A 24,380-nucleotide genomic window follows, 5' to 3' on the forward strand; every position below is an offset into this window, starting at 1 on the left:
TCTGGATTAGTTCTGGTTTGGTTTTGATTGATATTTCTCATTATTGGTCATATTTTCCTGCGTCTTTGTATGCCTGGAAATCTTTGTTTACATGCCAGACATTGTAAGTTTTGCCTTGTTAAGTGTTGGATATATTTGTATTCCTATGAATATAGTTGAGCATTGCTCTGAGACACAGCTTTGTTACTTGGAAACATTTGATCCTTCCAGGTCTTGCTTTTATGGTTTATTCAGTATCTCCAGAACAGTGCGTGCTCTAGAGCTAACATTTCCCACTACTAAGACAAGATCTTCCTGGTTTTTGTACCCAGTGCCTTGAATTACGAGGTTTTACACTCTGGCTGTTGGGGATAGGTAGTATTCCTGGCCCTGTGTGAGTGCGGAGCATCGTTCTCCCTAATTCTTCCAGATAGGTCTTTCTCCAAACTCAGATAATTTCCTCAAGTGCACTTATTGATAACCACCAGGATGAAAAATTCTTAGGGAGTGCCTCTTTGTTTAGCCCTTTGTCTCTGGCACTGGAATCTGTTCTTGCAAATTCTCACTCCCTTGGTCTCTGGGTTCTTGGCTCCATTTCCTTAATTGGGGGGCTCCACTGCAATCTGCCTGGGTTCTCTGTGCTGTAGTTTAGAATTCCACAAGGCAGTAGGGCGCATCCCATTTGTTTCCTTACTCTTGGAGATCGCTGTCCTTTGCTGCCTCATGTCCACTGTCTTAGAAGCAATTGTTTTACATATTTTTTGGATATTTTGATTGTTGCAGGCATAAGAATAAATCCAGTCCCTTCTTCGACAGAAGGGAAGTCACTAAATTTTTTGTAATGTTTGAGATTTCTATCCTGGAAGGTAATAAGTAAGGAGTTTGTGACAGAAAAATGATATATTATGCCATCTCTGTTTTTATTTCATTCGGACCATTGTCATAAAAACATCCACATTCCTCACAATGCTTGGAAATATAATAGAGTGATAACTTTTTTTTAATAGAGTGTTAACTTTTAAGTCTTATTTTCAATTTGAAAAATACTGTAAGTATTTTTCTAAAAAAATGAACTCATCATAATTGAAAAACGATCAGAGTATTAACATGTTTACCAACAGTGAATTATAGTGCCACAAGTGGATTGTGTTAAATATAACATCCAAATAATACAGGAATGACCCTGCCTGTGCCCAAAAATCAAATGGAACACCATTCTACAAAAGATGAAATGACCTATTCCTTCCATTTTATCTTCTCATCTCATGCCCCTTGCTATTTTTCCTATACTATTTGTTTTGGTTGGCTGTAGTGTTTATTGAGGCATGTCTCATTCCTGCAGAGAGTCCATGGGCTCTCTCTCACTTAGGTACTTTCTATTCAAATATCCCTTTCAGGGTAGTGGAAAGAGAGGTGGGCAGGGGGTTGGGGTGACTGGGTGACAGGCACTGAGGGGGGCACTTGACGGGATCAGCACTGGGTGATATGCTATATATTAGCAAATTGAACTCCAATAAAAAATAATTTAAAAATCCCTTTCAATAAATATTTCTATTTTTAAAAAACTGGTGATTGTGACCTGCTGCATCAACTTCCTTACACATTAAACTGTGTCAACCAGCAGTTTAAAAAGCACTGCTTGGGCACCTGGGTGGCTCAGTGGTTGAGCGTCTGCCTTTGGCTCAGGGCATGATCCTGGGGTCCTGGCATCGAGTCCCATATCAGGCTCTCCATAGGGAGCTTGCTTCTCCGTCTGCCTGTGTCTCTGCCTCTCCTCATGTGTCTCTCATGAATAAATAAAAATCTTAAAAATAAACACTAGATAGATAGATAGTACTGCCTGACAACACTGGATGTTGTCCAGGTGGCTGGGTGCAGGCAGGTGCCTAGCCAGGCTAGTGACTCCTGCTAAAACTATGCAACTTCCTAACTGGTAGGGGAATAAGTGGGATGTAAAAGAATAATAATAATTCAAATGATAGAAATGAAGGGTGGAAATAGAAACATCAAAATTGTGGGATAAATGGAAAGCATATATCTCAAAAACTACATAATGTGAATATGGACTAAATGTCTACTTAGGTGACAAAGATGGTCAGACATGAGAGACTGCTATTTACAAAAAATTTGAAATACAAGAGCACAGAAATACTGAACTTAGCAGAAGATACACTAGGTAGATTCTAACCCAGAAAATGTTGATATAGCTGTGTTAATACCAGAACAGCCACAAAATTGTCAGGTAAACAGTTTTAAAGTTACATGCACTTAGTAGCAGCCAAAATATATATTGCAGAAAATGTCAGACCTGCATAGAAAATTTGAAAATCCAGTTGCAGGAAATAGTAACATACCTGTTTTTGTAATGGATAGAACAAGCATATTAAAAAATTAGAAATGTACAGAAATAACATGAAAAACATGGCTTAATGCTCTATCAGGCAGAGCACACATTCCTTTTGAGCACAGGTGGGACTTGTCATAAAAACTGACCGAAGACTAGGCCATAAATTGCAAATCACAAAAGCGTGAAATACTGGACGTATGTTCTCTGACCACAGTGCAATTAAGTTAGAAGTTAGTGCAAAATATCTACGTCTGGAAATTAAGAAATCTAATTGTAAAAACTTCTTGAGTTAGGAAGGAATCGTATATTGGACATTAGAAAGTATTTAGAATTGCATGACAAAACACGGCATATCAAAACTTTTGGGAGGCAGCTAGAGTAATACCTAGAGGGAGGTTTGTAGCCTCAGAGATGTAAATGAGAAAAGCTGGGCTGGAAACGGATGAGACAAACATCCATATAAAGTTAGAATAAGACTAGCATCATAAGTTAAAAAAGGGAAAGAATAAGATTAGAAATAGGAAAATACAATGGAGTAATCCATACATTTCCACCCCACCTCTCCACCCTCTTCACCTTGCTGACTTACCCTTCGGATTCTAGGTAAGCCATCCTAGGGCAGTTCTCTAAATGTGCACTCTGGGAATCTGTCAGAACTGGTACCAAACCAAGACTCTGGTAGCGGGGAGGCGACTGAGGCTCTGCAAACATTAACTGGGCCTCAGGTTCTGCAAACTAACTGGTATTTTAAGGAGTCCTCTACGTCATTCTGATGCCTGCTTAAGTTTGAGAACCACTGTTGAAACCAGTGGTCAAACTGGAGTTTGTGTTAGAGTCTCCTGGAAATGCCGGTATTCAGTAGGTCTAGGCTGGGATTTCTTACAAGTTCCTAGGGATGTTAATGCTGTTTCAGGGACTCCGAAAAAATTGCTCCAGAGATTCTGATAGATTAGGCTGTGGCCTGGGCTGGGCAATCTTTTAAAATCTTCCTGGTATTTCTAATATGTGGCCCAGGTTAAGGACCACTGCTCCAGGAGAACCCCAGCAATCTCTGCCCTCCTAAGCTTTGGGTGCACCTCTGTCTCGGGAGCTATCTGGGCACCCTGTGCTTCCCTCCCCTGGGGTGATGATCCTGTTGCCAAGGACAATTATCCACTTACCTTTTCTCTCACCAGAAGGTAAGTAAACCTTTCGCAGGCAAGGGCCTTGCCTCCTTTGCCCTTCTCCCCTCAGGGCTCTGAAAGGCACTCAGTAAATACTGGTTGAATAATTAACATATAAAATACCCCTATTAGTGGGGTATTCTCCTTTGACAGCAGTAGAAATGCAAAGGGGCAGGCTTGTGTTCTCTGGTCTGGTATGAGGTCTCTGGTGGGAGGAGAACCAGAATGTGAGCTGAACTACGTGAGATGCTTCCTGTCACTTGGAATTGAGCAGAGCCTGGCCAGATCCTGTGGTAGTGGGTAAGAGCATGGACTCTGGGGCTGGCCTGTGTTCAAATTCTTTGTCCCTCCCCACCACTTTACTACTTGTGTGATCTTGGCGAAGTTACTTAAGTACTCTGTATTCCTTGTGTTAAAGTGAGGATCCTTGGAGCACTTTCCCTTTGGGTTTGTCTTTTTTTTTTTCTTTACAGATTTTATTTATTTATTCACGAGAGACACAGAGAGGCAGAGACACAGGCAGGCAGAGAAGCAGGCTCCATGCAGGGAGCCTGATGTGGGACTCGATCCCAGAACTCCAGGATCACACCCTGGGCCAAAGGCAGGTGCCAAACCTCTGAGCCACCCAGGGATTCCCTGGGTTTGTCATTTTGGAGGATTAAAATACATATACAGCTTTCAGAGCAACACCCAAGACCTATAAAGTACTATTATCACTCCCTTCTCATTTGCCAAGCCCCAAATTAAGCACAAACATATTTTTTTCCTCCTAAAGAGTCCCTAATTTAAAATCAGTTTGTTCCACACTGAATGCTCTTCAGCGTATTTTCTAATTGGATATACTTGGATATAATAAGGCTATCACATTTTTCTTACTTTGTAGCTAGTATCAGGCTGACATTTTGTCTCTTTTATTAATCTGGCAGTACCCCCACCAATTTCTTTGCAGTTTTCTCAGGGCCTAGAGGTAAGATCACTATTAAGCTCTAGAGAGAGGTAAAGATATTAAAACATATTTCCCTTGTTAGGGTACTGACTTTACTGGAGATATATAAAAATAGGCTTTTCTATAAGTTTTTTATCCCCAGAAAGCTATATCCCATAATCCCATGAGGAATACAGGGTAGAAATCTACTCTCTCCCTCCTTCCCTCTCTCTCTCATTTTCCAAAGGGAAACTAAACTACAGACTATTCACCAAAGGTAAGACAGGACTCCCAACCAACTTCCAACCTAAGACCTTTCCCCATCAGGTCCTGCTGTCCTGGGAGGAGCAGTAAGCATCCTACCTAGAGCTCAGGAGGAGGGTAGTGGCAGGTGGGTACCAAAGGACAGAGCAAGTTTACCCATTGCTCCGTTTCATTGAAATCCACAAGCTCTAACCCCATGGTTCCCAGCCTCACCTGCACATCACTGTCACTTGGGGAGCAATTAAAAATTGTGGCCGGTCCTCCACCTCTGACCGATGAAGTAAATTTATGGAGAATGGGGACCCAGCACGATCACTTTTTAAAAGCTCCAGGTGTTGTGTGTGTGTGGAGGGGTGTGTAGAGGGATAGCAAGGTGCAGCCGGAGCTAAGAACCATAGTACCTGGAAGTAGGATAAGCCTCTGGAATGAATGGGTAGGTGAGTGGACCTGCAGGGTCTGTAGGAAGGTGCAGCTTGCTGAGGCTGGTGACCTGCTGTAGGGAAGGAGGCTCCTGAGACATGTGGGAGAGGCCCAGCTGCAGTAGAAAGCCTGCTGCAGTCAGAAATGGGGGTAGCTGGAGAAGTCTACACTGAAGCTCCGGTTCCTTATCCTTCTCCCTTATAGCTGCTCACTTCAGTGGGTGGCAGCCTCTTTGTGCTAAGTTAGGAAGCTACCCTGGCCTGCTGTCCTTTGAGAGAATATTGCCGCGGATCTTTGGGGTGGTCAGGATGGTTTACCCCACCCAGACATCAGACAGCCTTCCAAGCCAGGGAGAGAGAACAGTGGGTTTCTGGGGGTGACCGGTCCCCCTTCATGGCTGCTGCCCAGGGGGTCAGGTAGGACTGTCCGGGAGAGCCAGGGGTGTGTCCAGAGAGTCCACACTCCAGGATACTCACAGAAGCCAGGGACTGCTACCTGGGACCTCCCAGACCCCCGCCCCTCTTGGGTAGGGGTGTAGAACTCTCCACATGCCTGAGGCTGAATTTCCTACTTATTCCATGAGAATGGGCTGGAGACACAACAGGATCATAGTTATTTAGAGGAAATAAATGCAGATGCCAGAGCTGATGAGCAGACTGACTCCTGCCATGCATGCCACAAACCAGAAGAGAACGAGCCTTCCCTGAGTGTCTAACAGTAGCTAACATTTACTGACTCCTTGCTCCGAGCCAGGCTGTGGTGTGCTCGCCTAGCTCGCCTAATCAGCATGATGACCCCATGAGGAAGGCACTTTTGTCTCCGTTACACAATGGAGACATTGAGGTGGCCAGCATTGTGAGCCAGTAGGCGGGGAAACCGACATTTGAGTTCAGGGCACCTCCTTCCAGCCTCTTACTTAGGTTGCTGGCTCTGTTCCCACCTGCATCTTCTTACTCAGTCCTCAAGACAGCCTCTCAGGCATGTGGCATGTCACCCATTTTCCATCAAGGAGACTGGGGCGCCAAGAGAGGTAAACCTGCTTGTCCAACCCCTGCCAGCTAGTAAATGGAGGAGGGGGGGGGTAGGATGTGTGCAAGATCTGGCTGGGGACAAACACAAATTCTGACTCATCATGTTGCCTCTGCCAGAGGCCTCGACTCATTCTGTCTCTCCTCCCTCTCAGAGGGAATAACTTCACAGTGAGGCCTTTCCCAGGCTAGCAAGGCAGACACACATGCCTGTGTAATGTGAGCATTGACGTTGTAATGGGATATGTGCTAAAACAGGTCATGTGAAGTATTAGAGGCAGTGGGGACAGGGAACGACTCTGGTCAAGAACCAAAGGAAGTGGGGGATTTTTCAGGTGGCTTCCCTCACCCAACTCCTCCTCAGGTGAAGGTATCAGCCTGAGAGCAGGCCCAAGAGAACTTCAAAGGAAAGGAATGTGGACCCATGGTAGCTCCACATTTTGTTGAGCTTGGAAATTTTACAATTTTAGGGTCCCTCTTTGGGAAAATGCAGTATTAGGGTTACCCAGCTAGGAAAGTAAATATTTACTGAGAACGAAAAAGATCACCACAGTTCCAAATTTGACGGGCTTTTGGAGGTGTGTGGGACTGCCCTCGTGCTCTGCCGTAAGCCAGGGTCACTAATGCTCGTGGTTGTGGTTTCCTACAGTGAGACGACGTGGATGAAAATCAGCAAAGGGGAGAGGAACAGAGGGTGGGGTCCCAGGGAGACCGGATGCAGGCTCCTATTTGTCCTCTCCCAGTGGGGTTGCACGGATGGTGCTGAATTCTCCCATCTAGGATGTGCATCTGGATCTGCAAAGGGTCAGCGACCCCGTGAGCCCACCTGAGACTTGTGTCCAGGGTTTGTGTTGGGAGGAGGTGTCAGTCGCAGGGGCATGCAGCTCGCTTGCAGCTCACCTTAGCTGCTCAGCCTCCAGCCCCTCAGAGGTCAGACTGATTCAGGGGCACAGCCCAGGGCTGTGGACACACAAGGGCAGGCATTCACCTTGAGCCTCACAATGTTAGCATAAACTGTCGGTTCCCACAGACAGAATGTGACCCCAGGCTTCAGGTATTTAAAAATAACCTCCTATAGGATATTCCAAGGGCTCAAAAGTTCTCTCTCAGGGGCCCATAAAGGGCCAATCTTTTCTTTGGAATGTGCAGGGTTTGAACAATCTGAATCTGTTGATCCCACCTTTTGCTGCAGGCTGACACATAACCATGAAAAGCCCGGAAGCATTTTTTTTTTTTATTAACTGTTTGACATACCTTTATAAACCATCGTTCCTCATTACTGCATATTCTCATCTTTTCGTAGTTTGTAAGATTTCCTATAGAGAGAACAGTGTTCTGACATTTGGCCAGAATTTATTGCTAATCGGATCATAAAGATTCAGTTTCACAAACAGACGTACCCAGTGTTTGTAATACTACTCACTATAGGTTTGTGGTTGAAAAACACTGGAATTCCGATGCACATTTTTGCTCACAATTCCCATTAAGAAACACATCATGCCTTTGTAATTGTATATGTTGCACTATCTGCAAATTTTACAAATACATGTGATGGGTGAGCACATGACTAGGGGCCATGTAGGGCCTTTAAAGGGGTCCTGGAAGCTTAAGCTTCTTCAACCTCCTGGTAAAGCCTCCTCTGGGTGAAAGAATTAGTCCCTGGCAGTCTAGCCTGTGCCCAAAAAGATGCTGAGTTTTGTGGGAGCGCCCAAGAAGCTACTGCCCTTACCCCTGCTCAGAAGCACACATGGCTGTTAGGGAGAGTGAACTACAAATGAGGAACGTGGACACGATCTCAAAATTGACACCCAGGCCTAGGAGATCTCAGGGGGTGTCTTAGTTTGGTCTGAATTAACAAAGTAGCAGTGACTGGGTGGCTTGCAGATGGCAGAGATGTATTTCTCCCCACCCTGGAGGCCAGAAGTCTGAGATCAGGGCACCAGCGCTGTTGGGTTCTGGGGAACCCGCTTCTGGGTTGCAGAGCATGGCTCTTCGAGAGACCTCTGGTGTCATTCCTTTATTAGGACCCTGATCCCATAAGGGCTCCGACCTCACGACCTAATTGCCTCCCAGAGGCCCCACCCCCCAATAGTCAGGACCACTGAGGACCAAAGGGTAGGCTGGGGATAAGCTGTCCTCATTTCATTATTTACCAAATGGCTGAGCGTGTTAGGTTGTTAACCTGACACATTAGGGGGTTAAGTTTCGACTTAGGAATTCTGGGGGCACACACACCTACAGTCTAGAACAGGAGGCCTGCAGAGCTTTCTCTTTGAGGCCCACTGCCCTGGGGTTCCAGTCTTCAGATTTAGCTCTGACTCGGGACCACTGAGGACCAGAGGATAGGCTGGGGATAATTGCATAAAGTGACACATCAGGAAACTGCTTTATTACTAACAGAATGAATTTTGTTAAGATTCAAATCTAAGTGCCTACTTCACTTAGCATATGTGGTGGGTTTAAAAAAAAAAAAGGATTATTTTGTAAGCAAGATTGAAACTTACAAAATTCAGTGTATAATTGACCACTGGTTTATTTGTATTTCATGGGTAAATGAAACAAACTATGGATACCAAATCTGTGATAAAGCTGTCAATAGCAACAAGACCCAAAAACTGACATATGAACTAGTGAATAAAAATACTTACCTATTTTTGAAAGTTTTTATTTTAATATCAGTTAACATACAGTGTTATATTAGCGTCTGGTGTATGATATAGTGATTCAACACTTCCATACATCACCCGGTGCCCGTCACGACAAGTGTCTTCCTTAATCCCCATCACCCGTCTCCCCCCATCCCGGCCACCACCACCCCTCCTGGCCCTTCTGGTGACCATCAGTTTGTTCTCAATAGTTAAGAGTCTATTTCTTGGTTTGTCTCTCTCTTTCTCTTTTTCCCCTTTGTTCATTTTTTTTTCTTAATTCCATATATGGGTGAATTCCTAGGGCATTTGTCTTTCTCTGACTGACTTCACTTGGTGTTATACTCTCTAGCTCCATCCATGCCATTGTACTTGGCGAGATTTCATTCTTTTTTATGGTTACATAATCCATTATATATGTGTGTGTGTGTGTGTGTGTATATATATATATATATATATCCTCTTCTTTATGCATTCATCTGTCAGTGGACACTTGGGCTGCTTCCATATTCTAGCCATTGTAAATAGTGCTGCTCTAAACATGGGTTGCATTAAAGCATATATGTGTATGTGTGTGTGTATTATTTATATATATATATATATATATATATATATATATATATATTTATTTATTTTTTTTTTTTTTTTTTTGCCTGTGCCCAACAAGATGCTGAGTTTTGTGGGAGCGCCCGAGAAGCAACTGCCCTTACCCCTTCTCAGAAGCGCACATGGCCCTGTTAGGGAGAATGAACTACAAATGAGGAACGTGGACACGATCTCAAAATTGACGTGTATGTCAATTGACATGTATGTATATATATATATACACACACACACACACACACACACATATATGATTTTATTTATTTTAGAGAGAGAGCACGAGCAGGAGGGTGGGACAGAGGGAGAAGCAGACTCTTCACTGAGCATGGAGCCCAATGTGGGGCTCAATCCCAGGGCTCTGGGACCATGACCTAAGCCAAAAGCAGACGCTTCGCCATCTGAGCCACCCAGGTGCCCCAGAGTACTTATTTTTTTAAATAAACTAGGTTTAGAGTAATAAATAGAGTGTGGAAAACTACAATGTATTACCAAGTTGGCTACCAAGGAAGTATTTTAAGAGGAGCCTCACAAGGCAATGTGAACAGCAAAGTGGTGTTTCCGGCGCTGAGACGCAGGAGTGGGTGGGTGGCTGGTCCCCAGCAGCCGCCTGTGCTTCGTGGGGAGGGACAGTCCTAGAGAAGGGAAGAGGCCACCACAACCTCAGATGCAGGCTGGGTGCAAGGACGCCGGGGGTTCAAGAAGCCTGCTCACCTGCTCACCTGAGGACTCCCACCAGAGATGGGAAGCAGTGCAGTCATCAGAAAAAAACATGGAGGAGGTCCATCTGCCTGCCACCAGCAGGGGTAACCGAGGGTCTGGCTCGCACATGTGTTGCCCCGTATAGCCTGTCACCTGACAGCAGCCAAAATGCCAGCCTCTGAGGGCTGGAGAGCCACCTCTGCTCCCTGTGGGCCCGCCCCAAAGGTTCTGGTGACACCCACGGGTGACACTCCGCGCCCAGCTGCAAAGCGCCTTTACAAGTACATTCTCTTGCTTAATCAGGCGCCATCAGGGCATGACTTAGCACACTTTATGGAAAGAAAGATAATCTTACAATTGAAAGTGGTCATTCTCGGCCTTGGCTACACACTTGAAACAGCTGGGGAATTTGAAAACCCTGCGATGAGCACAGCGCAACCCCAGGCCATCCAGAAATCGGGCCAGGAGCTGGGCAGAGGGGTAGCCGCACCCAAGAGCTGCCTTCATCCCTGCAGCAGGGTGGATGTGGAGCCCATGCAGGAGGGCCAGAGCTGGGTGGCTTTGAAGGGCCTCTTGGTGAACAGAGATAATGAACCCAGGAACTCGGCCTGCTGTCCAGCTGCCCCAAATTATCTAGATTTAGGAAGGAACACACGATTATGCTGAGTGCTCTATTTTACGTTAGCTCGGGCAAACCCCAAACCATGGGTAGAAGGAGAAAAAGCAAAGGCCGCGTCCAGAGCGTGCACTTCTGCAAGAATTCAGGAGACCTCTCATTTGTCTGCCTGTCAAGGATCATTTCATAACTCAGAGCAGCTGTTTTTCTTTTATAAGCTGTCTTCATCATTGACCAAATGGCTGTGCATGTTTTGGTCTATTTCTGTACTTTGGATTCTGTTCTTTTCCTAATCTATCCCTTCAAGTGTCACTACTGTTTTAGTTATCGAGGCTTTGTGATGCCTTTTAATACCTGGCCAAACCATTTCCCTCTTATTGTGCTGCTTTTTTCAGAGTTGGAGGGAAAAAATGTCATCTAAGTCACAAGTATATCTAACCTAGATTTAATCTTTCATGTCAGAGATTTGTAGACTCCTTCCCTTCTTGCCCCTGGTTCCTGTTCTATTTTCTTCATCATTGGTGAGACTTACTTTCAAATTAAATCTTGTAAGTAGATGAAGAAGAGTAGCTTGGGTGGAAAGGGGGTGTTGGGGCCCTGGAAGCATTGCCACAGAAACCCATGTTTTGAAGGAGGGTCTAAAAATCACTGACTTACATACTATGTGGCATGATAATCTACTAGAAATGGCAAGCAGTTCTACTAAGTAACTGTAATTAGTATCATTTTTATATTGACAACTCATTAAAACGTTTTCCTCTTCCCACTGTGTAAACACTCCAATCTGTTAACTGTTAGTAGTATTCTCTTAGCTGATGTCTCTTTATGCACATGCACACACACACATCTCCTGGGCCAGACCCAGACCTGGCCTCACACTCTCCAGGACTAGTGTTAGGCACAGTGTAATTTGGGGGCAACATCCCCTTAACATCCTTCTTTCTCTACTTACTAATGCCCCTCATTTCTTTGATAAGAGAAAAATCCTTTCATGACATAAAAGAAACTGACAAACATTGTGAAAAAGCTCTACTCAAAGCCCCTATGAATTTTTTTTCTTTTTTGAACAGCTCCCAATCAAAAAGATGAGGAAACAATGGAGGCTACTGTGTATCAAGGACATAGGAAAGGGAGAGTGGTATACAGAAGGCTCAGGGGGCCTCACAATTTTGTTATGGTCTCTAGTCATTATCACTCTACCTGCATGTGTACAGAGAGCTAGGGCCACAAAGATGGGGTGCAGCCTCTAATCATGGAACCTTTGTTTTTCCCATGTTAAACCGGCCTGTTTGGCCATTATTCTGTTGAGCATCTACTGCATGCAGGGTGATGTGGAGAATACAGAGATTTAAAACCTCAAGGCTTTTATGATTTCATGGAGAAAAAGGCAACTACCTCACAGAAATAGAATCGAATGGCGGTTTTGCTGGATGATAGCATGGGTGAAAATCTGCAGGATCTTGGGCCTGATGATGACTGTTTACACACAACATTGAAGGTATAATCCACAAAAGAAATAATCGATAAGCTGCACTTAATTAAAACTAAAAACTCCTACTCTGAATCCTATAGAACACTGATGAAAGAAATTGCAGAGAACACGAAGAAATGGAAAAACATCCCATGCTTGTGGATTAGAAGAACAAACATTGTTAAAATGTCTATACTACCCAAATCAATCTACACATTTAATGCAATCCCTATCAAAATACCACCAGCATTTTTCACAGAGCTGGAACAAACAATCCTGAAATTTGTATGGAACCACAAAAGGCCTCAAATAGCCAAGGCAATCCTGAAAAAGAAAAGCAGGAAAAAAAAAAAAAAAAAGCAGGGACAACTGGGTGGCTCAGCGGTTGAGCATCTGCCTTTGGCTCAGGGCCTGATCCCAGACTACTGGGATTGAGTCCCACATTGGGCTCCTTGCATGGAGCCTGCTTCTCTCTCTGCCTGTGTCTCTGCCTTTCTCTCTGTGTGTCTCTCATGAATGAATAAATAAAATCTTTAGAAGAAAAAAGTAATTAAAAAAAAAAGAAAAGTTGGAGGCATCATTATTCAGGACTTCAAGCTCTACTACAAAGCTGTAGTCCTCAAGAAGTATGGAACTGGCATAAAAACAGACCATAGCGCAGCGCGGGTGGCTCAGCAGTTTAGCACCGCCTTCAGCCCAGGGTGTGATCCTGGAGACCCAGGATCGAGTCCCACATCCTACTCCCTGCATGGAGCCTGATTCTCCCTCTGCCTGTGTCTCTGCCTCTCTCTCCGCATGTCTCTCATGAATAAAATAAAATCTTAACAAACAAACAAAAAAACCCAGACCATAGATCAATGGAACAGAATAGAAAACCCAGAAATGGACCCACAACTAATCTTTGACAAAGCAGGAAAAAAATATTCAACAGAAAAAAGCCATTCTCTTCAACAAATGGTGTTGGCAAAACTGGACAACTGCATGCAGAAGAATGAAACTGGACCACTTTCTTACAACATACACAGAAATCAAAATGGATGAACACCTAAATGTGATACAGGAAACCATCAAAATCCTAGAGGAGAACACTAGTAGAAACCTCTTTGACCTTGACTGCAGCAACTTCTTTTTTTTTTTTTTTTTACTGCAGCAACTTCTTAGTAGACATGTCTCTGGAGACAAAATAAACAAAAGCAAAAATGAACTGTTGAGACTTTATCAAGATAAAAAGCTTCTGCACAGCAAAGGAAACAAGCAACAAAACTAAAAGGCAGCCTATGGAATGGGAGGAGATGTTTGCAAATGACATATCTGATAAGGGGTAGTATCCAAAATCTATAAAGAACTTGTCAAACTCAACACTCAAAGAGCAAGTGGTCTAGTTAAGAAACGGGCAGAAGGCATGAACAGACCTTTTCCCAAGAAGACATGCAGATGGCTAAAGACACATGAAGAGATGCTCAGCATCACTCATCATCAGGGAAATACAACTCAAAACCACGAGATACCAACCACTGTATCAAGATGGCTGAAATGAACAACACAGGGAACAGCAGATGTTGGCAAGGGTGTGAAGAAAGGAGAGCCTTCATGCACTGTTAGTGGGAATGCAAGCTGGTGGCTACTCTGGAAAACAATGTGGGTGGTTCCTCAAAAACTTAAAAATAGAGCTACCCTATGACCCAGCAGTTGCACTACCAGATATTTACCCAAAGGATACAAAAATACAGATTCAAAGGGACACATGCACCCTGGTGCCTTGATGTTTATAGCAGCATTATCAACAATAGCCCAATTATGGAGAGAGCCCAAATGTCCATTGACTGATGAATGGATAAAGAAGATGTGATCTATATGTACAATGGAACATTATTCACCCATCAAAAGAATGAGATCTTACCACTTTTAGTGATGTGGATGGAACTAGAGGGTATTATGCTAAGTGAAATAAGTCAGAGGAAGAACGATATTATATGATTTCACTCATGTAGAATTTAAAAAGCAAAACAGATGAACATATAGGAAAGGGGAAAACAGAGAGGCAAACTGCAAGAGACTCTTAACTATAGAGAAAAAGCTGAAGATTGATGGAGCCTGGTCGGTGGAGGATGGGCCTGATGGGCGATGGGCATTAAGGAAGGTACTTGTGATGAGCACTGGGTGTTTTCTGTAAGTGATGAATCACTAAATTCTATTCCCCAAACCAATATTACACTACATGTTAACTAACTAGAATTTAAATAAACATTTGAAAAAGTTGCAGATAAAAACTCTTGCTCTATGAAAGACATGGTAAAGAAAATGAGAAGACGAGACACAGGCAGGGAGAAAATGTTTGCAGAAGATATTTCCGATAAAGTATCGTTATTCTAAGTATACAAAGACCTCTTAAAACTCAACAGTAAGAAAACGAACAATCCCATTTAAAAATGGGCAAAAGAAAAAAACAGGCAAAAAAAAAAAAAGTCTCCTCACCAAAGAAGATATACAGATGGCAAGTAAATATATGAAAAGATGCTCAAATGAGATGTCATTATGGAAGGGCAAATTGAAACAACCCATTAGAATGGCCCAAGTCCAGAACACTGACAACACAAAATGGTGGCAAAGTTGTGGAGCAACAGGTATGGACACATTGGAAGACCATCTGGCAAATTCTTATAAAATCAAATATCCTCTTACCCTGTGATCCAGCAATCATGCTTCTTGGTCTTTACCCAGAGGAGTTGAAAACTTGCATCCATGCAAAAACCTGCACACCGATGTTTTCTAGCAGCTTGAGATATAATAGCCCAAACTTGGAATCAATAAAGATGTCCTTGAGTAGCTGAATGGATAAATCGTGCATATCCAAACAGTGGAATGTTATCCAGCACTGACCAGAAATGAGCTATCAAGCCATGAAAAGACGAGGAGGAACCTTGGATGCATGTTACTAAGTGAAAAAAAAAGATCTGAAAAGCCTACGTACTATGTGGTTCCAACTATATGACATTCCGGGAAAGACAGAAGTATAGAGACAGTAAAAGAGCTCAGGGTTGGCATGGGTGGGGAGAGCTAAAGAGAGTCCAGAGCAGTTTTAGGGCAGTGAAACTACTCTGTAAGATACCATAAGGGTGGATCATGTTCTTATTATATGTTTGTCCAAACCCACTGAATGTGTATCTCTGAGGGAACTGTAATGTGAACTCTGGACTCTGGATGATGATGTGCCGATGCAGATTGTGACACATTTCCTGGTCGGGTAGGGACTTCGGATGGTGGGGGGAGGCTGGGCATATGGGGAGGGGGGTGGGCAGGGAGTACCTGGGAACACTCTGTACTTTCTGCCCCATTTTGCTGTGAACCTAAAACTGCTCCAAAAAATAAAGGTGTGTGTGTGTGTGTGTGTGTGTGTGTGTGTGTGTGTTTAAAGGCAATCTACACAAACCCCTTTGAACTTCCTCAGCTTAAAAAAAATGCATGGAAATGCCAACTATGAAACAGTTGCCTCTAAATAAAGGAATTATGAAAAAATGAGTCACTGGGGCGCATGGGTGGCTCAGTGGATTATGCGTCCAACCCTTGATTTCGGCTCAGGTCATGATCTCAGAGTGGTGAGATCAACCCCTGGGCTGTAGAAGATTCTTTTTCTCCCTCTGCCCCTCCTCTTCCTTCCCCAATGCTTGCACACTCTCGAAAGAAAGAAAGAAAGAAAGAAAGAAAGAAAGAAAGAAAGAAAGAAAGAAAGAAGAAAAGAAAAGGAAAAGAAAAGAAAAAAGAAAAGAGAAAAACTGAATCCCAGACCTAAATGTAATACCTGAAACTGAAACTTCCTGAAGAAAACAGGGAGAGCATCTTTATGAGCCTGTGTTAGGCAGTGACTTTTTAGTTAACACCATAAACACTCACTCACTAGGAGCAGAGAGACTCTGAACTTCACTCAAATTGTTTTTTTCTAAACACACTGTTGAAATATGAAGAAAGGAGTTGCAGGAGGGGAGAGATATTTACAAAAGATACACATCTGTATCTGGGGAAAAATATGCATGTGTAAACATTTAATGAAGAAAACAACCCAATTTATTAAATGGGCAAAATATTTGAACAGAAATTTCACCAAAGAATAGGCGCGGATGGCAAATAATGTCTTCATTAGCATAGCCACAGAAGGGGAGTAAGTCAATGGGCAAGAACAAACAGATGGGCCATGGAGAAGAATTCCAAATAAGTTATACTCTCCACGCCTCCAGGGGGGCTGCACAATGAGTTCTTTCCAAAGGGTGTAGAGTGGAGGTGGGGGGAAGTAACTTTGCCATGAGAAGGCTGACAGGCACTGCCTCAGCCAGGTGATCAAGGTCAAAATCAACAGTGATTAGTTATGAGAGAATGTGCTCCTGACATGACAGGATGAAAAATGGCACTTTGCTTCTGTGGTCTTCTTGCCCAAAACCAATAAGCTCAGTCTAATCGCAAGAAAGACATCAGATGAACCCCAGGGAAGGGTGTTCTACAAAATAGCTCCTCAAAACTGGCCTCACAAACCAGGAAAGTCTGAGAAACTGTCCCGGTCCAGAGGAGCCTAAGGATGCGTGGCAACTAAATGTAATGTGGTATTCAGGATGGGAGGCTGGAACAGAGCAGGGACTTTAGGGAAAAACTAAGGAAATATTAATAACTGCTTGACTCTAGTTCATAACATCATGCCAATATTGGTTCATTGATTGTGGCAGATATACCACACTAATGCAATTTGTTGACAATAGGAAAAACTAAGTGTGGGTTATTTAGGAACTCTCTGTACTACCTTTACAGTGTTTTTTTAAAATATAAATACTTTATCCTTTTTTTTTTTTTTAAGTAGGCTCCATGCCCAGCGTGGAGTCCAGTGCAGGCCTTGAACTCACAACCCTGAGATCAACATCTGAGCTGAGATCAAGAGTCAGAGAAGCTTAACTGACTTGAGCCACCCAGGTGCCCTAAATCTAAAACTATCCTAGAAAAATAGTTTATTTTTAAAATACTATTTACAATAACATCAAAAAACATAAAATACTTAAGAAGAAATTTAACAAAAGACGTGGGAGGCCTGTAAGCTGAAAACCACAGAACATAGCTAAAAGAAAATCAGTAAGACATGAATAAATGGAGATGTATTCTGTGTTCATAGATCGGAAGACTTAATTTGGTCCAGATGTCATATTGTTAAGATGATATCCCAATTAAAATCTCATTAGACTTTTTGCAGAAATTGAAAAGCTTATTCTAAAATGTACATGAAATTGCAAAAGGACCTAGAATAAGCAAAACAATGTTAAAGATTGAATTTGGAGAATGTGTACTGCCAGATTTCAAGACACGTCATGAAGTTATAATAGATAAGACAATATGGTATTGGCATATGGATGACTAAATAGATCAATGGAATAGAATGTCAAATCTAGAAGGAAACCCATAAAGTATAACTCGATTTTTAACAAAAGTGCTAAATGAATTTAACGGGAGAAATGACTGTTTTTTCCAAAAATGGGACTGGAACACTCAGTGTTCTTATGGAGCAGAAATGAACCTCCGCCTCTACCTTACACCACATAAAGGTTAATTTGAAATAGATCATACATTTAAGTGCAAAAGGTAAATCTCTAAAGCTTCTAAGAGAAAACATTCTTAGAATACACAAGTCCCTAATTGGAGCTGAAAAAAAAAAAAAAAACCAGGGGTAGATTTGACTTTATCAAAATCAAAAATTTCAACTAATCAAAAAAACAATGTTAAGAAATGAAAACACAGACACATTCCAGGAGGAAATGTTTTTAAGCCACTTATATGTGACATAGAACATATATCCAGAATATATTTTGAAAACCAACAAACAAAAAAATAAGACAACAGCATGATGAAAAGAACAAAGGACTTACTCAGGTTCTTCGTAAAGAAAGATATAAAAGTGATAAGCATATGAAAAAGCTACCCATTTTTCTTCCTCCTCTTCCTACACATCCTACACCTTTAACCAAAGGTATCGGGTAAGTGGTGGTGGTTGGGGGGGAGGGTTGAATCATTCACTCAGTGTATTAGGATTTTCCAGAGAAACAGAACCAATAGGGCATGTGTGTGTAGAGAGAGAGAATGTTTAAGGAATTGTCTCTCATGATTGTGGGGCATGGTGAGTCCTAAATCTGCAGAGCAGGCTGGTGGGCTGGAGACCCAGGGAAGGGCTGATGTTGCAGCTCCTATCCTATAGCAGTCCAAGTGCAAAATTTCCTCTTCCTTTGCAGGGAGGTTGATGTTTTTCCCCTCCTGGCCCTTCACCTGATTGGATGAGGCCCACCACACGATGAAGAGTTATCTGCTTTATTCAATGTCTTCTGATTTAAGTGTTAATCTCATCTTTTTAAAAAACCGCCTTCTTGGAAACACGTAGGCAGACTCTCGGCCACTGAGCCACCCGGGTGCCCCCCTCCGATGGGTTTTAAACAGTGCGTGAGGTCAGCACTGAGAAGTCCGGTGTGGAGGACAGACTCCAGAGGCTGGTGAGGAGGTTGGAAGAAGAGGCCAGAGTGTTCTACATTAGACCAGACATGACATGATAGGCAGCTAAGTAAGGCATAGGCAAGTCTAATTGGTGAGGGATGGAGAAGAGAGATGTAGGGACCAGGATTGTGCCCTCGAGAGGCTCCGGGCAGGGACCTGGCACAGGACGGGCTCTCACACATCCCTGTTTTACAAAAAGTCTGAGACCCGGAGAGGGGATGCAACTTGCCCGTGGCCACACAGCATGCTGAGAGAATGTATTAGAGCAGAACCCAGGTCCCTGTCTCTGGTGAGGTGCTCCTTCCATGCCAGGTGGACGGTGTCCTCTTTCTTGCTCTCCTGGCCCACCTTGTCCTCAGCAGAGTTTCCATTGACATTGCATATTCAGCCTCTGCTGTGGGGAGGGGAGGCCAGGGCGCTGCCAAGAAGCTGGGAAGTCTGGGGACTGGGGAGGGGGACTCAGGCCTCCTGAGGCTGCTTTGGGGCACAGTCCTCTTCCCAGAGCAGCTCCTCGCTCAGGCTGAGGCTGACCCCGAGTGGTGGCTGTTATTTTAAGTAAATTCACGTTGGAGGGAGGAAGTGAGGGAGATGTGAGAATGAGTCGCTGTCGCAAGATGTGTGTGATAAATGAAACGGGGAACACAAAGACCGACGAGGAGGCACAGCTGTTATTTTTGCTCCTTTTTATAGCAACCTGTCAGGCAGACTTGTCGCACTAAGGAGGAACCCCTCTCCCAAACGGGACCGTGGCCCCAGCCCTCAGGGGCCCCAGTGGGCGCTGTGGAGCAGGTGCTTGTTGCAGGGACCCTGGGCACCAGCACAAGCCCCTGGGGCGGCACCCCCACAGTGGCACCTGCACTCCCCCGCCCCCACGGGGCAGACACAAAGGTTTCGTCTGGGACTGGGTTGCTAGCTTCCCCTCTGTTAACTGCAGGGTACGGGGTGACTGCCTCAGCCTGTCCTCAAACCTGGGGACATGTCAGGGACACCTTCCCCCAGACCACTCCTTACAAGCAGCTGGGAATGCAAGGGGGATGTTTTCATAATAATATAGACATGGTTCCCTAAACGTGGGGAAATGTGACATTCCCTCTCTCAAGTCATCTTGCCTCTTGTTAGAGGCTGATGGGTGCCAGGGGCCTGGGCGCCGGTGGGCAGTGAGCACGGGGCCTGGCTTGGGTGTCGGATAGGGGGCTGGTGGGGCTAGAGTGTGGAGCTCTCTTTGGGGGGGCACTTGTTTCCATCCCGAAGCCCTTCAGCAGCTGGGAGGAAGGACAGGGGGCTGTGGGGACTTCCATGGCCCTGAAACAACCCCCGTGGACCTGTGCAGGACCGACCTGCCCTGGGAGCCTCCTCCCAGCGAAGTACTCATGCTCTGGGTAAAAGCACATGACCTGGGAGGGTGTCTAGGGGCACCCCTTGGCTTTAAGGCCCTCAGCTCTCCACAGTCGTCTTGCTTGGTTGTAGGATCAAGGAAAGGAAGGTGTGCTCCTTCCAGGGTTGCTTTCACCCCTGGTCATGGCTGGAGCTGTAGCAGGGAAGCACCATGAAGAGTGCCGAGCACACAGCTCCTGGGCTGTGGTGGGGCTGGGATGGTGCCCTCTGCGCCCCAGGGAGGAGAGATGGGGCTGTGAGAGAGTGAGCATGGCCAGGACAGGCCTCCAGAGTGGACAAGGAGAAACCGCAGTGCCTGGGCAGATGCGGAGGCTCTCATCCTCGGGCCCTTTGCATCACTTGGGGCACATCCCTAGGCCACCTCTGTAGGGCTGCTTGCTTGTCAGCCTTCTGTCTCTCATAGAGGGAAAGACCTGGCCCCTTCTGAATAAATGTCCAAACACCTTAGGGAGGGATGGAGTTTTCCTCTGGGCTCCGAACCACACATGCATGTATCACCCAGCACTGTTCCAGGGGCGTCACCTGGTAGTAGTTGCTGGATAAGTCAGGAACCACCCAGCATTGCCAGCATGGCCAGCCTGGGGCCTGACTTTAGTTCACCATCCTCCTCATCCTGCCTGTTGCCTCGCCTGCCAGCTCCGGGCCCTGCCCCTATCCCAGCTGCAGACGCTGCTTTGCTCTTGACTGCTCTGCATCCTGTCTGGTCCTGGAGGGTCCCACATGCTCTTTGCACAGTCAGCTATTCACTCCTCTGTGTCTGCAGTTATTATTAGATGCCTCTGGAACCCAATCCTGCCAAGAAAGGTTTTATCAGCAGGTGTTGTAGGGTTGGCATTTGTGCGTGTGTTGAGGAAACCTTCTGGCGAGGCAGAGACAAGTGATAGTGAATCGGTTGAAGAACCAGGCAGCCCTCGACCAAGCAAGCATCTGGATGGCCAGGGGCCTGCGGGCAGATCCGAACCATCGCCTGGTTTCAGCCCCTCTGGGTCAGGAAGACAGCAGCTCCAGTCATGGGCTGGCCCAGCCTCAGAGCTCACTGACCCACCATGCAGTGTTGGGGAAGTCATTCTGCCTCAGTGGAGGTCTTGGCATCTGTCTGTGATGTAGACTGAGTGCCTCACAGGGCTTTTATTTTTTATTTTTTAAAGATTTTATTTATTCATAGACACAGAGAGGCAGAGACACAGGCAGAGGGAGAAGCAGGCTCCACGCAGGGAGCCCGATGTGGGACTCGATCCCAGGTCTCCAGGATCACACCCCAGGCTGCAGGCGGCGCCAAACAGCTGCGCCACCGGGACTGCCCCCTCACAGGGCTTTTAAAAGGCCCAACTGGGGATGCCTGGTGGCTCAGCAGTTGAGCGTCTGCCTTTAGCTCAAGGCGTGATTCCGGGGTCCCAGGATCAAGTCTTGCATTGGGTTCTCCACAGGGGGCCTGCTTCTCCCTCTGCCTGTGTCTCTGCCTCTCTCTCTGTCTTTCATGAATAAATACATAAAATCTTAAAAAAAAAAAAAGGCCCAACTGAAGGAATAAAAATGAAATGCAGCGACGGTCATGTGGGCCACCATGCAGAGTGCCCGACAAGCTGCCAAACTGTGATCTGGCCCCACTGGACGGTGCTTGGGTAGGTGCTACAGAGATGGTGTCTTGCTTGGATTCCCAAAGCCGGTGAGCAGAGGAACTGAGATCTAGATCTTGGTGAGTCTGGCTCCACAGGTCACTGTGCCAGGAGGCGAAACAGCCTCAAAATATTACCACCACCTCCACCACCCCTGCTCCTGGGATCTCTGAGAGGTGGATGAGAAGACAAGAATAGGACAGAGTTGAGAAGAAAGGAAGCGAGAAGGACCAGGCACAGCAGACTGGGAGCAGTGTAGGGAGGCGGCTTCTGTACCCGAGTGGCGGTTGCAAGGGTATCTTTGCGTCCTGGTACTTCATGGAACTGTACACCACAACCTGTGTACTACTTCTACCTACATTAGACTTCCTAAAAGGGTTAAGAGGAAAATCAGAACTTTGTAGCACATAGTTATTGAGTACAAATGTGTTTTTAAAGTTTGTTATACTCTTATTACTTATGCAGCTCTAATCTGCATCTATTCAAATGACATTAAAAGTTCTCTTGAAGAATCTGAAGATATTCTGATAAAATTCTTGAGAGTATGGGCCAACATGTAGATCCCAGAACTGAAATTCTGAGAATTGTTGGCCTCTCCTGGGTGGCTGACGCCTGAGGTGGAACCCACCATTGGTCATGGGTCTTCCTTCCTTGGAATGGAAGAGTAATGAGCTGGAAGGAGCCTGGATCTTCAAAGACTTTTTGAATGGAGCCACCCTCTGAGCCTTGGATGGCTCACCTCTGAATGTCAGTTATGTCACAGGGAAAAAGAAATGTGTATATTAAGTCTTGTCATTTAGGGGATTTCTGTACCCAGAGCTGAACCTGACTGACTTCCTCCCCGCTCTGCTCCGTGAAAGGCACAGTGACTTCCCTTGTCCTCCATGGGCCTCACGGTTAACCATGGGGCTAATGGGAGCCCCTGCTTTGACAGGTCCCAAATTGGGAAGCCAACAGATCACTCGTCACCCTGAAAAATGCCATTAGCCGCTTCAGAATACATGAAAGCTAAAGGGATAACCCAAGTTGAGTGATTTTAGGGAATCCAGGAAGCCCCCCAACTGCCTCTTTCACATATATGGTGCCCGAAGTTCCATCTTTAGTTGTTAATTCTTAAGAGTATGCATCTGTGGAAATTGCCACTTAAATACGAATAATTCTAGGTGGGGGAGCCCTATTATATTACCTTGCACGTTAGCATGGAGTCGTTCATCTCAGAAGTAGAAACTGAGGGAATCATAGAGATGAATGGGCCCGTGGGGTATCATTTAGCTCAGTGGTTTTCAAATTATGCTTCAGTAAAGCCTTTGTGTTTTTATGATGGTGTCTCTGGGCTGCCATTCAGGCGGAGAAGGGCAGGAGGGGAGGATGGAGCACACAGAAACATCGTTTTGCTTTGACACCAGGTTTCGCCATGCCGGAGAGATTTTTAAAAGCCACACCTCTCTTTTATTTTGTAGGTTGAGTCCAAGGTTGCCAACTGGTTAATGTAGCCCAAGTTCAGATGGCCAGTGTGTGGTAGAGCCAGGCCTAGAATTCCAGTTTCTGACTCTTAGGACTGTGCCCTCCAAAGGAGATGGGATAGTGAGACTCAAGATGGGTAAGTGTGTGTGTGGGGGGAGTGTGGAGGGGGTAGATCCAGGTCTGGGCTTCAGGGGACGCTGCAGAGTGATGGCCAGCAGACAGTCCCGAGCACATGGGGTTGTCAGTGCTGATGGAGGCCACTGAGGACCCCGGAGCAGCTTCACAAATCTGTCCAGACTCAGCATTTGTGAAATCTCTCTATCTCAGGCCATTGCAAATAATGCTGTTTATCTTAGAGTTGTGTAGCTTTATAGTTTACAACATGCTTTTACATTTTTGTATTTAGTCTTTGAAAACTCCTACTTTGAGGGATAGATACTATATTTTTTCCATTTCCCTGTGAGGACATCACTGGGTAAGAGAAGGCAGGTGTCTCTCCTGAGTTCCTAGGGCTGTGACCTAAAGCGTGTCTCCTCCTACTCTCCATCCTGGGTTCCTTCCTGCCACCCTAGAGCACCTCCCCACCCCTACACTGGCAGCTATTTTCCCCAGCCTGTCACTGTCTTCGCAGCCAAACACTGAGGCATGCAGACACAAATGTAGTCTGTTTCCACACTTGTAATTTGGCTGACCTGTTGCCTGGCTTCCTCTTTTACCATGAGTACAGTCATAGGTGCTAACATCAGTGAATCAGTGACTGTGTATGTGTGTGTTTGGGGAGACAGGGCCACAGGCGATGCTCTTCGTGGTTCTGAAACAACATTCCTGGGACACCCACGGGGCACCTCTTATCACCCTCTTGTTTGTCTGTCATCAACACCTACTCAATGGCAGCAACGGTGCTCCCTCAAAAGGAAGAAAGGAAACGTAAGTGGAAAAAAGTGCTGCTCCCAATGATGTTGGGTCGACTCTCCAACATCCATTCCATCTCCCTCTGTCTAAGCAGAAATGTGGTTTCTAGAATTGGCCCTGGCTCCTGGGGAAGGTTCTCAGTAGACTAGACCAACTAGGATTTAACCAACTCCTTGTTAGTGATTGGTTCAGGGACCTAGAGTAAACCAGTCAGTGCATGGCATCCTTCTGGTGATTATTATTGGTCCTAGGTTGGAGGAGTTTCTGTCTGTCTCTCTCTATCCTCTCAATTACTGACGGCAACTCTCATATGACCCCGA

At 45.2% G+C, this 24,380-nt stretch overlaps 1 protein-coding gene across 1 annotated transcript in view; it reads left to right on the top strand.

Moving 5' to 3' along the window:
• The window catches only part of PIAS2 (protein inhibitor of activated STAT 2), a 130,482-nt gene extending 107,213 nt beyond the window's left edge, over positions 1–23,269 (top strand). Inside the window, exon 14 of the mRNA XM_055324436.1 lies at positions 23,145–23,269. Within this exon, the coding sequence (XP_055180411.1) occupies positions 23,145–23,177 (33 nt within the window). The 3' untranslated portion in view covers positions 23,178–23,269. The remainder of the gene's footprint in view (positions 1–23,144) is intronic.
• The last annotated feature ends 1,111 nt before the right edge of the window (positions 23,270–24,380 follow it).

The sequence above is a fragment of the Nyctereutes procyonoides genome, unplaced genomic scaffold, assembly GCF_905146905.1.
Source record: "Nyctereutes procyonoides isolate TBG_1078 unplaced genomic scaffold, NYPRO_anot_genome, whole genome shotgun sequence".
Lineage (NCBI taxonomy): Eukaryota > Metazoa > Chordata > Mammalia > Carnivora > Canidae > Nyctereutes > Nyctereutes procyonoides.